Genomic DNA, 12,861 nt, shown 5'->3' with positions numbered 1-12,861 from the left:
CTCTGAATAGTATTCTACTACTGTGACTGGGGCTATGTAGTTGGGCACATACCAAGTTACAGATGCCTGTGAAACTTCCCATGGAAATAATTCAATTAGCAGTTGCAGATGTTGGTCTGAAGCCTAAAATACATAATTTTGTTACGTATTTCTCCTTTTAAAAAAGGACTTTTCAGAGCGTCTGGGTGGCTCAGTCTGTTTAGTGTCCAACTCTTCATTTCAGCTCAGGTCATGATCTCAGGGTTGTGAGGCTGAGCCCCACATCAGGCTCTGAGCTGGGCATGAAGCCTGCTTAAAGATTCTCTCTCTCCCCCTTTCTCTGTCTCTCCCCCGCCCCCACCCTCTCCAAAACAAAAATAAATAAAAAAAATAATTCAAGAAAGTGCTTTTCTGCCTTTTTTTTTTCAAATTTCCTACAGTCAAAGTGTTTTATAATATCAAGTACCTATTATATATCTTTGGTAGCACCCTCATGGCTTTCTATTTTTTGGGTAAAAGATAAGTGAAGCATTATCAGAAAAAAGTTAAAAATTTAAAAGATTTATAACAAAAATTTATTCCCAGAATTTTCTTTTTAAGTGGTAAGCTTTCTCAGTAGTATACTACCTTGATCAAAACTGGCCCTTTCTGGCCTTATATACTTATATTATACTGTATTACTTATTATAATCTTGTTTCACCAAATATTTATGTGTCTGAAAAATGCTAAGAATGCTATGTAATAGCACAAATTTCTACCCCAGTGCTACTCAAATTCTAAAACTTAGTCATAGCAACAGTGTGTTAGTCTGGACTTGCTTCACATTGGTGAGAATAGGAAGGAAAACTAAATTAGGGGCAGGCAATCAAAGCAAAGGGTCAAGTAATTTGAGACTCTCCTTTACTGTTAGGAAGGCAAAGAAGATAGAAATTGACCGCAAGAGATTATCACATTGAACAAAAAAAGGTGGTTGGGGTGGTAGCATTAAGAGTAGATAGTGTTTTCCTTTTGAGAAAGTCTGTAACTGAATTAAAAGAAGAAAAAAATAAACTGTCTAGACCTAGAACACATACCTGCAAATCTTGCAGTATCCTCACTGTTCTCTCCAAAGCATAACAAGATTCAGTATAGGTCTATCTCATTTTAAGATGGTCTAAGATAGTAACCTTTCAACTTCCTGGCAGAGATCAAGGTTCAAAAGATGTCACTTTTCTCACAGGCTCAGGTCCATAAATATTTGATTTTTGGACACAACTAATGGGTTTATTAATACGATTTTCAATCCCATGGTGCATCATAATGGGAAAGGGAGGAGATACTTCAAGCAGAAAAGTCAACATTGAGTAGCCTGTCCCCAGGACCTCCAATCCCTCCCTCTTAATTAATTGGTACACATTCGTGGCTTATTAATTATGATCAAGTTGCTCCCAATTTTTTAAAAAAGTCTCTTAACCATCAGCCCTTTCTAGTCTGGCTAGATTCTCTTAATCTACATAAGAAAGCAGCTTTACAACAAGTAGTCCACAATTTCTCACCTACCATTTATTCTTCAACTCATTGCACTGTTTTTATCTCTACTTTTATCCATCCCCCTTACCAAAAATGCTCTCACTGATGTCACCATTGTACAGTCTAAATGTACAAATATACTAGATACCTTTCAGCTCTTATCATACTTGACCTCTGTATGAATAAAGGTAATTATTAGCCCTTCTTTCCTTGAAATTCCTTTTACCCCTTCCAGGACAATAGCACCACCTCCTTCTCTTATCTCTTTGATAGTTCCTATCTTGGTCTCATTTAATGATAACTATTCCTTCCTCTCTCTCTTAAATATTATCGTTCCCTAGAATTCCATGATGGGTCCTATTCTTTTTTTCTCCCTAAATTTGCTCTTCCTGGAACAATGCACTTAACTCACCTGGCTTAACCTAACAGAAATGCCAATAATCCTCAGATATGTGGTAAGTACTAGGCTTGACTACGGGGCATTTTCCCCCTAATGACCCAAGACATTCCCCTCACACACTTATCATACAAAAAAATGGAATTAAATAGCTGCATATCTATGTCATGTTCATCTTCCATATCGGAAACACAGCAGCTTATAGCATGGCTAGGACTCAATGTATGTTGTCAATGAATGAATAAATGAATGAATGAACTAAATGGGTCGTAATAATTGGCATGATAATTGTAGAGACAGAAATATCTATACCTTATTTTTTAATTATAGAAATAGTATTTTTAATCTATGTGTTTATCTATGTCTACTAATCTACATATGTATCTATCTATATTTCATCTACCTATAGAAATGTTATAGTTTAAGCCATCTCTCCAAAATTTGGTGGCTTAAAACAAATTACTATCTCTCACACTACTGTGGGTTGACTGGACTTAGGGGTGGTTCATTACAGTTAGATGGTGGCTAGGGCTAAAGTCATTTGAAAGCCTGAACTGGGGACTCCTGGGTGGCTCAGCAGTTGAGTGTCTGCCTTTGGCTCAGGGCGTGATCCTGGAGTCCCAGATCGAGTCCCACATAGGGCTACCTGCACAGAGCCTGCTTCTCCCTCTGCCTGTGTCTCTGCCTCTCTCTGTCTCTCATGAATAAATAAAATTTAGAAAAGAAAAGAAAAGAAAAAAAGAAAAGAAAGAAAAGAAAAAAGAAAAGAAAAGAAAAGAAAAGAAAAGAAAAGAAAAGAAAAGAAAAGAAAAGAAAAGAAAAGAAAAATGGCTTCTTCACTTGCATGTTTGGTATTTCAGTTGAGAAAGCAGGAACAAGTTGGGGCTTCCAGGCATATCTCCCTCCCAAAGTATCTGGTCCACATAGCTAGTTTGGAGTTCCTGTTAGCATAACAGTCTCAGAGTGGTTGGACTTTTTTTACATGGCAGCTGACTTTCCCTTGAGCATGCCTTGTAAGAGGCCCCAGTAGAAGATATACAGCACGACTTAGCTTTAAAAGTTACAAAGTGTCACTTCCACAACCAATTCTATGGTTAAAAGTAATTTACAGGGCTAGCCCAGATGTAAGAGAGAGAGGATGACCAAAGAGCATGTATAGTAGGAAGCATGGTTCACAGGGAGACAATCTTTGGAGACTAGCTATCACAGTGATCAATAAATCAGAAGTCGGAAAGCATTTATTTTCTTAGTAACCTAACATACTTAACTGTAATTTTTCTGTTACCTTCTAGTATTTTACATATACACTTATGTAAAAGGTACAAACCTTAAATTGCATAATTCAAGGAATTTTGATAAATGTATACACCCATGTAACCCAAGATCCAGAACATTTACATCATCTCCTCCAATTTCCTCATGCCTCTTTTCATTCAATCCCCAAACCCATTGGCTATCACCATCACACAGGATTGGCTTTGCCTCTTCCAGAACTTTATGTAAATGGACTTCTTGCATTCAGCATAATGGCTCTGAAATACATCCATGATATGGAACATAACAATGGTTCATTTTTATTGAAAGGCATTCCATTATGAATATACAGCTGACCTTGAACAACATGGCTTTGAACTGTGCAGGTCCACTTACATGTAGATTTTTTTTTTTTTGGTACATACAGTACAGTCCTATAAATGCATTTTCCTTATGACTTTAATAACATTTTCTTTTCTCTAGCTTACTTTATTGTATGAATACAGTATATAATACATACAAAACAAGTGTTAATTGACTGTTTATATTTTCAATAAGGCTTTTGGTTAATGGTGGGCTATTAATAAAGTTTATAGGAAGTCAAAAGTTACAAATGGATTTTCGACTATGCAGGGAGTTGACACCCCTCACCCCCATGTTGTTCAAGGGCCAACTCTACTATATTTTATTTAGCTACTGCCTTACTGATGTACACCTCAGCTGTTTCCAGTTCAGGGCTATTATGAATAAAAATGCTATGAACATTTTTGTACAAATCTTTTTGTGGACATGTGTTTTCATTTTTTTCTGGATAAATATCAAGGAGAGGAAATGCTGTGTCCAAGGTACTATACATTTAGTGTTTTATAAGGAATTCACCCAGTGATCGTACCATTCATCATACACTCTACCAACAATGGATTAGAGTTCCAGTTAGTGCACATCCTTGCCAATATTTAGTATTGCCAATCTTAATTTTAACCATTCTCCTAAGTGTGGAATTATAATCCCACTGTGATTTTAATCTGTTTTTCCCTGATCACAAGTAATGCTGAGAACATTTTCATGTTGTTATTGGCCAGTGATACAGCTTTGTTTGGGGACCACATATTTAAATTCTTGCCCATTTTCTTAAAAATAGGTTTGAGGCACCTGGCTGGTTCAGTCAGTAGAGCCTGCAACTCTTATTCTCAGGGTTGTAAATCCAAGCCTCATGTTGGGTGTAGAGATTACTTATAATAAAATCTTTAAAAATAATTTTTTTAAATAGGGTTATTTGTATGTGTGGTTTTTTAAGATTTTATTTATTTATTCATGAGACACACACAGAGAGAGGCAGAGACACAGGCAGAGGGAGAAGCAGGCTCCATGTGGGACTCAATCCCAGGACCCGGGGATCACACTCTGAGCCAAAGGCAGATGCCCAACTGCTGAGCCAACCAGGCATCCCAGGTTATTGGTGTTTTTAGTATTGAGATTTCAGACATTTTTAAAAATCTATTCTGAATGTAAGACAATGTGTCAGATATGTACTTTCTGAATATTTTCTTCTAGTCTATACCTTACCCATATATTTTCTCAATGATCTATTTAGAAGAGTTTAAGTTTTTAATTTTGATGAAGTTTAATTTATCAAAATTTTCTTTCATGTTTACTTGTCTACTATGTCTTATGTATGAACCCTCTGCCTGCCCTCAGGTCACAAATACATTGTTCTTTTTTTTTCTCCCCAGAAGCTTTATTTTCTTAGCTTTTACATTTAGGTCTATGATCAACCTTGAATTAATGTTTGTATATCCTAAAAGGCAGGAATTGAGGCTTATTTTTTCCACATGGACATCCGGATGTTTCAAAATAATCTGTTGAAAAGACTTTCCTTTCCTCACTGAATTGTGCTGCACTTTAATTGAAAATTAATTGGCCAAATAAGTTTGGGTCTATTTCAGAACTTTCTGTTGTGTTCCACTGTCCTATCCCAGTACCACACTATACTGATTATTATATCTTCATAGTAAATGTTGACATCAAGTAGTTTTAATATTACGATAACTGTTCTTTTTAAAGATTATATTGTTATTCAGGTCCTTTGCATTTCCAAATATATTTTAGAGTCAGCTTTTCAATTTCTATCTTTTTTTTTTTAAGCCACTAGGATTATGATTAGCAAGGAGTAGAATCTATAGATGGATTTGGGAAGGACTTAAATCTTAACAATATTGAGTCTTCTAATCTATGAACATAGAACATTTCTCCATTTATTAAGGTCTTCTGTAATTACCATCAACACTGTATTACAGTTCTCAAAGTAGAGGTTTTTCTACATCTTCTGTTAAATTTATAAATATCTATATAACTTTTAGCCTCAATTATAAATGGAATTATTTTGTTCATTTCTCAAATGTTTTTTGTTCATATATAAAAATACAGATTTTTCTACATTAATCTTGTATCCTGTGACCTTGCTAGAACTCCAGTATCATGTTAAACACAAGCTGTGAAAGCAAACATCTTTGCCTCATTCTCAGTCTTAGGAAAAAAGTATTCAGTATTTCGCCATTACATATGTTATTAGCTGTAGCTTTTCATAGATGTTCTTTATCAAAATGAAGAAATTTCCTTACAATGAAATCTTGCTAAGAAACTTGGTAATGAATTTTGTCAAACACTCCTTTATAATCTATTGAGATGATTATATGCTTTTTCTCCTTTATTCTGTTACTATGATTAAATCAACAGTGCATTCCTAGGACAAATCATCAAAGATTGCATATCAGTACTTAGAATATTCATTGTCTCCTAGCTCTTCCTCTAAATATGGTAGAATTTCTAACTTTTTCTTCAGAGCTCTCACTTCCATTCTGGTTCTGTCGATGGGCTCTTAGTATCAGCAGAATTCTCCTGGAATTTCCTAGGGAGGCAGGAGGGCCTAGAGAATGTTCAGTTGTCGTTAGTACAAACAAAGCAGCATTAGGGTTTAAGAATGACACAGAAAGGAGGCTGAATTTGGAATCCATAGCTCCTGCTACTTCTGGTCTCTGAGTTAGCATATTTGAGTTCTAAACACTAGGAAGAGATCTTCAGTCCTCTTCCCAAGGTCTCAAATTCCTTTAAAAAGGAGGTAATTGTGATGTCTTATCAACTTTTTGGCTCACAGGATCATAAACATCCCCAGCTCCTGATTTTACCCTGTTTTCCAATGTTAATACCTAAATAATAGATGCAGTATTCCAGAAATTCTCATCCTTTACACAGACCTCCAAGATGGGTGGCCATCTTTATTCTATTATTTTATATACCCCACAGCAAGCCTATGATTTTGTTCATAAGCATCCTGGGTACTGGAGAGTAAATGGCCAGGTAAAAACCAGAAGCAATTTAATGGATGTATTCTCTGACCGGAGTCCCAAGTTCATTCTGAGAGAACTACTCAGAGGAAGACCTATTTTTCCCCATTCATAGTCCTAGTGATAGGACATATAATCTTGTAGGGCTGAGGCTTACCGTAATCAACTTTAGCTCTTTAAATATGAACTGCTATCTCCTCTACTACCATCTATTCTCTGAAGTTAGCCAATATGTCACTCTTTCTCCCCCCAAATTAACATTACAATCTATAGGAAAGAGATTAATAAACAACAGACAATAGTGCTTATGGTAAAAATGATTCTTAATTTATAAACTGCATCTGGATGGGAAGACTCTGAATGGACGATATATCTGATGAAAGACCAGTTTGGGGCTTTTCTGATTGTGGACTCTTGTTAATTAGGCATTTCCATTACCAAGACCCTGGAAACTATACCTATTAAATTGTTTTGAAAGATACCAGCTCTTGTGCAGCACAGATTCTAAATCAAGGCAATCTCTGCTTCTAACTTTATGTGGATCTCATCTCCTTGTACCCAAGCTGTCACATGGAGATAGAGGTCAAAGAATAGCACCTATGAGGACTCCAGTGAAAAAGAGAGCCTCTGCTGGCATGCTGCTGTTTCTGTGTTTCCAACCTCCTTCTAAGTGAATCTAATGCTTAGTTTGGCTTATGTGACCTGAGTGTCTGGTTGAACCTAAGTAGAACCCCTGGTTATTTTTGCAACAGCTTTAAGTATACTGGTATCTTTCCAGTATATCATAATGTCTGAGTTTCTCCAATAATGATTTGCTATAAACTGCTTCAGTTGAACCTGCCTTTCTAAGTTGTATTCAACAGGACACTGTTATTTATGGAGGAATCTTTTTTTTTCCTTCTTGCTGATATGTATTCAGAAATTCAACATGAATCTCAAAGATGGTCATATTGCCAAATAGTGGTTCAATCATTCTGAGGCTGTCATATACAGATGGAGGCACCGATTTTTTTAAAACCATATATGTTTTCTAACACTGGCTATAATAAATTCTCCCATTATCAGGCTTTGTTTCTCCATTTCCAAGATCTGTTACTCTCACTACATTTCAGTGATTCATTTAACTGTAATTCAAAATTTCCTTGCCCATTTACTGTAGAATGCACCTGTATATATAACAGGTTTCTGTCTAAGAGCCAGTCCCAAAATATGTTTCCGCTTAGCAGTGAATTTTGTCTAGAACAGAACAGGGTAGGGATTTCTGATCAATCCAAGTATAGATATCATGAGTTTATGTTTACCTTCTAGCAAAGACAGTAATTTCAGAAGATAAATTTTATTAATTACTACTGGTCTAACAGCAATATTCCATAAGAAATCACTGACTAAATGAATAGCCTCTATGTGTCAATCTGAAGTATCATAAAATAATTGTAACAGTTTGTTCCCTCAAGAACTTTGCAGCTTAGTTGGGGAAATAATATATAATTCGTATTGATATGTGATTGCATTTTATGCATTTAAATTGCAATATAAAGATATAATAGAGGCAAAATTTAAAATAATAATTCCTTCCTCTATAAACATTCTGTCAGCAATTTCAAAACTGCAAGGAAGAGTAAATATAAGCTGTATTTAAATTACTGCCACTTTAACTGGTAAATAAATATACCCACCATACTTTATTTGTACTATGTTTATAAAATGCATTTATTTTGTTTTGTTTTAACCTATTGCTTTAACATTACTGTTGTTAAATTTTAATATATTTTTAACTATCCTAAAACTACTTTACCCAAACATTTTTAGAATGGTAGTGCTGGTGCTAAAAAAAATTCCTGAAAGATAATAAGTTTGGAATGGAATTTACATGTGCTAAAAAATGCAACTAAGGAAGCCAAACAACTGCCATAACATGCTGTGCTATTAATTTAAGTGACTGTACTCTGGAAATATAATAGAGAAAAAAATGTAACATCAAAGCAAAATATGCTACAATGACTATGGATTGACTTAAGAGCATGCATTTAATCATCACTGTCCCTACCTACCCCTGCTTGCTCAACACATTTTGCATTCACTACTTTTGGAAAACTAGTCTTGAATCATTTAAGGTTTCAATCATGTGTCCTCCAGATCATATGCCATCCATAAAATGGGACCAATCTACCCTGTAAAAGGTAGTATATGAGTAAAGGTCAAATAAATGGAACAAGATAATAAGCCAGAGTGATAAGTATGGGCTATATAATAGGAGAGAAAAGTTCCTTCGTTGATTTATGGCTTTTCGGTTAACATATCTTAAGTTCTCAGTAAGTTCCAGACAATGTGTCAGAAGCTAGTGATGAAAAAAATGAATAGAATAGTCTCTACCTTGAAGGAATTTCAGAAAATAGGGAAAAGAATATATAAATAAATAATAACACAAAATAGTAAAATTCCAAAGAAATCTTGGATCATCACAAGTTGCATTAAAACAATGTCTTCAATTAGGGTCAGAGAATTTTAGACTATCTAAAAGAAAGTTATTCCTTCTACAAGAATTTTAGAAAATAAGATGTATGTGTATGATTAAGCAAGAAGGGTTAAGGGTTACCATGGTCTGAATGTTTGTGTCCCCACAAAATTCATATGTTGAAATCTTAATTCCCAGTGTGATGGTATTAGGAGGTGGGGTCTTTGGGAGAGGATTAGGTCATGAGGGCAGAGCCTTCATGAATAAGATTAATGCTCTTCTAAAAGAGGCCCCAAAGAGATATCTTGCCCCCTTCCACCATCTGAGGAATACAATGAGAAGTCTGTGACCCAGAAGAGGGCCTCATCCAACTGTGCTGGCACCTTAGTCTCAGACTTCCAGCCTCCAGAACAGAAATAAATTTCTGTTGTTTATAAGGTACCCATCTATGGTATATTGTTATAGTAACCCAAACAGACTAAGACCAGGGTTTAGCTATAAAATCTAATACTGAATATTTTCATTAAATCTATAATTCATTTTTTAAAATGTCCTTTCTTTTCATTTCAAAACCAGCATAAAACTTCTGACATATTGTTATCACCTTTTTTTTCTCACTGCTGTGATCAAAACAGTACAACATTCCCCAAAACAGCTATGAAAATGTGTGAGTTTTTAAAATTCCTACTTATGGTACTAGTGTCTAATTGAGACTTAGTTTTAACCAAAAGTGATTTATAAAGAACAAACTATATTCTCCAATAAAAAGATCAAGTTGTATTCCACTGCAGTATAAACACCCATGCTGTAAGAAAATGCCTGTATTTGTAAATAGTACAGTAATGGCACAAGGGCTAGAACAGTCAAGCTTAAGAGGGAGTCGGCATGAAAGGTTTCTCAGTGTATGTGTCAATAAAATTAAATCTTGAAGGATAGGTTAAAGGGCACTGGTGGTGGTAGAGGAAGGTTATAACTTATCCTTCCTGAAGTACTTCAGATAGCCAAATAAAACAAAGAACTCAAAGACAGAAAAGACAAGGAATTTTTAAAAGTACTGTATAACTGTTGCTGACATCAATTATAAACATAATGTAAATGTCTGCATTTATTATTATTGAAAAAACTCCAAAATATTATTGAAATAAAAATAACAGCCAGGAGGGGTTAGGGGAAGAGTTCAAATAAAGAAAAGAGAAAAAAATATTGAATCTCTCATCTTATATGAAGTGAGTTAACACATTGTTTTATTCATTTATTTTTTGAAAGATTTTATTTTTAAGTAATCTCTACACCCAACATGGGCTCAACTCTTAACTCCAAGACCAAGAGTCACATGCTCTACTGACTGAGCCAGCCAGGTACCCCTGTTTTATTTTTAATGTTAGTAGAAAAATATAGGTTCACTTATTTATCCACCTGGCTTATTTATCTTAGAGGATTGTATAGTAAAATGAAAATATAACGTATAACTTCCAAATTACTCTATTAAAAAGTACTTAAAGAACACTGGAGAATGGTAAAATTTAAGGGATGAATGGGGAAAAAATAAGAAGAAAAGTCCCAAATAAAAGTATAAAGTAATAAAAGTGAAGTTAAGTATGCAGTTATCAAAAAGTGTAACTATTAAGGGCAAAGAATATAAAGATAGATAAACTAAATAATGTTTATAAGAGAAATACTTAATACAGGTTGCAAAGAAAGTGATAAATACACCAGGAAAACACAAATATAAAAGAAAGTATGAGTTACAAATATGAACACCAGGCAAAATTTCTGGGCAAGAGGCATTAAATGGGGTAAACTGATCAAATTACAATGCATAATGAAATTATTAGAAAATTATTTTTATGCACTAAAGAATTTAGCATTGAAGTTCTTCATAGATGAGCTACACAAAAAGAATAAGAATACAAATAACTATTACAAAGTTAAAGTTTAATCTAAAAACATATGCTTAATCTAACAAATAGAATATACATGTAAAAAGATACAGAAAATTTACAAAAATAGATCATATGTCTCAAAGGAAAAAAATCTCACTCATATGAAACTGAAATTTGAAAGTCTTCAGAATTTTATCTGAATAAATTTAAACAAGAAACAAACAAACTAGAAATAAATAAAGCCCACAATAAAATACAGTCTCCTAAACCACACTGGGTTAAATGAGAAATCAAAGTGGCAATCATAAATTAGAAAATATTAATTTACAAAACTGGCACAGAACAAAACATCCATCTTTATTTTTTTTTAAAGATTTTATTTATTTATTCATGAGAGACAAAGAGAGAGAGAGAGACAGAGACACAGGCAGAGGGAGAAGCAGGCTCCATGCAGGGAGCCCGATGTGGGACTCGATCCCAGGTCTCCAGGATCACGCCCTTGGCCGAAGGCAGGCGCTAAACCGCTGAGCCACCCAGGGATTCCCCCAAAACATCCATTTTTATATACAAACCTGATCAATTCCTTATAATAAATTTCTATAAATGGAGTGGAGGTGAACAGAACTGATTTAAGAAAGTCAAGGAAGTTTTTGGCTAAGGAGTTACATGGGTCATGTAATCAGTGGAAATTCTACTGCCACCCCTGCCCCAATATGATATGATAGTAAGAGTTAAGGCTGAGATGGCTGCCAAAGTACCAAGAGGTGATTAGACGATAGAAATTAAGGATATCAATTCATACATTTAGAATAATTCATTACCTGAAAGAAGTATGAACATAGTGGTCGATTTTCATTCCAATAATAAAGGTATAACACCAATTCCTTAAGTGTGATAGCCAGACTATCAATAAATATTTATTGACCAATTAATACAAAGAGATTCTAACCACTTTTCATCTTAGTAGTTTGATCAAACCAGCTATAAGGAATACTTGCATAGAAGCTTCTACATATAAGGATACATAAGAAATACACAAATTCAAAACAAAGATTGTGCACATAAACTAGGAGAAGGAAGCCAATTCATCATGTCCTGCCACCCTTAAGGCAGATCTTTACTTACAAGAAGGTTCATCCATACACTGACAAAAAAAGTATAAACATATTTAGACTACTTTATACTATATCAGTAGTTCCAGTAAAGTTTTATGCTTTCTTGACTAAGCTTGGCCTTGATTTTAAATTGTGAAAATCTGTTTCTAACCATCACCACATAAAGTTTTCAGAGAGCTAAATGGTATATTATATATTACAAAGAAAAAATACTTTGCTAGTGGCATTGTTTTTTTCCTGGAAAACAAGAATGAGTTTTCAACTTTGCAAAAAAAAAGATAAACTTCTAGCTAAATGTAATAAAACCAACCTGTAATTTTTGCTGCCTTTTCCTCTTGGTTCACTCGGTTCTCATCATCTTCTTCATTATCTTCTTCGAAGTCATCTAAATTGCCAATGTCAGCCTGCTTCATACTCATCAGACTAGCCAAACTTTGCATGTCTTCATCCCTACATGAATGATTTAAAATTTAATACACAGCTCATGAAATGACATTGTTTGAAAAAAGATTGTTTCTTAAGAAAATAATAATATATTCCTTCTATGTTAATAAGCCTTTTTAAAGTTGCCCAAAATTATTGAAAAATCTAAATACTCCTATTCGTTAATTTTTAAATGGCATGTTTAAATAGTAAAAAGCAAACTGGATTAAAAACTAACTGGTTAGGAGTTAGTTTAACTCTGTGCTGCAGATCTGCAGAAGACTAAAATTTTCTTCATAAGTATTAAAGTGTGGTTTCCTGGGATCCCTGGGTGGCTCAGCGGTTTAGCACCTGCCTTCGGCCTGGGGCATGATCCTGGAGTCCCAGGATAAAGTCCCATGTCGGGCTCCCTGCATGGAGCCTGCTTCTCCCTCTGCCTGACTCTCTCTCTCTCTCTCATGAGTAAATAAATAAAAACTTTAAAAAATAAATAAAATAAAG

At 34.5% G+C, this 12,861-nt stretch overlaps 1 protein-coding gene across 5 annotated transcripts in view; it reads right to left on the bottom strand.

Moving 5' to 3' along the window:
• The window catches only part of EHBP1 (EH domain binding protein 1), a 315,930-nt gene that overhangs the window by 180,556 nt on the left and 122,513 nt on the right, over positions 1 to 12,861 (bottom strand). For all 5 annotated transcript variants that reach the window (XM_055328018.1, XM_055328020.1, XM_055328017.1 and 2 more), the window contains one exon: positions 12,248 to 12,387. In XM_055328018.1, the coding sequence (XP_055183993.1) occupies positions 12,248 to 12,387 (140 nt within the window). The remainder of the gene's footprint in view (positions 1 to 12,247; positions 12,388 to 12,861) is intronic.

This window comes from Nyctereutes procyonoides, unplaced genomic scaffold (assembly GCF_905146905.1).
Source record: "Nyctereutes procyonoides isolate TBG_1078 unplaced genomic scaffold, NYPRO_anot_genome, whole genome shotgun sequence".
Lineage (NCBI taxonomy): Eukaryota > Metazoa > Chordata > Mammalia > Carnivora > Canidae > Nyctereutes > Nyctereutes procyonoides.
This window is presented reverse-complemented; position numbering and strand designations above follow the sequence as displayed.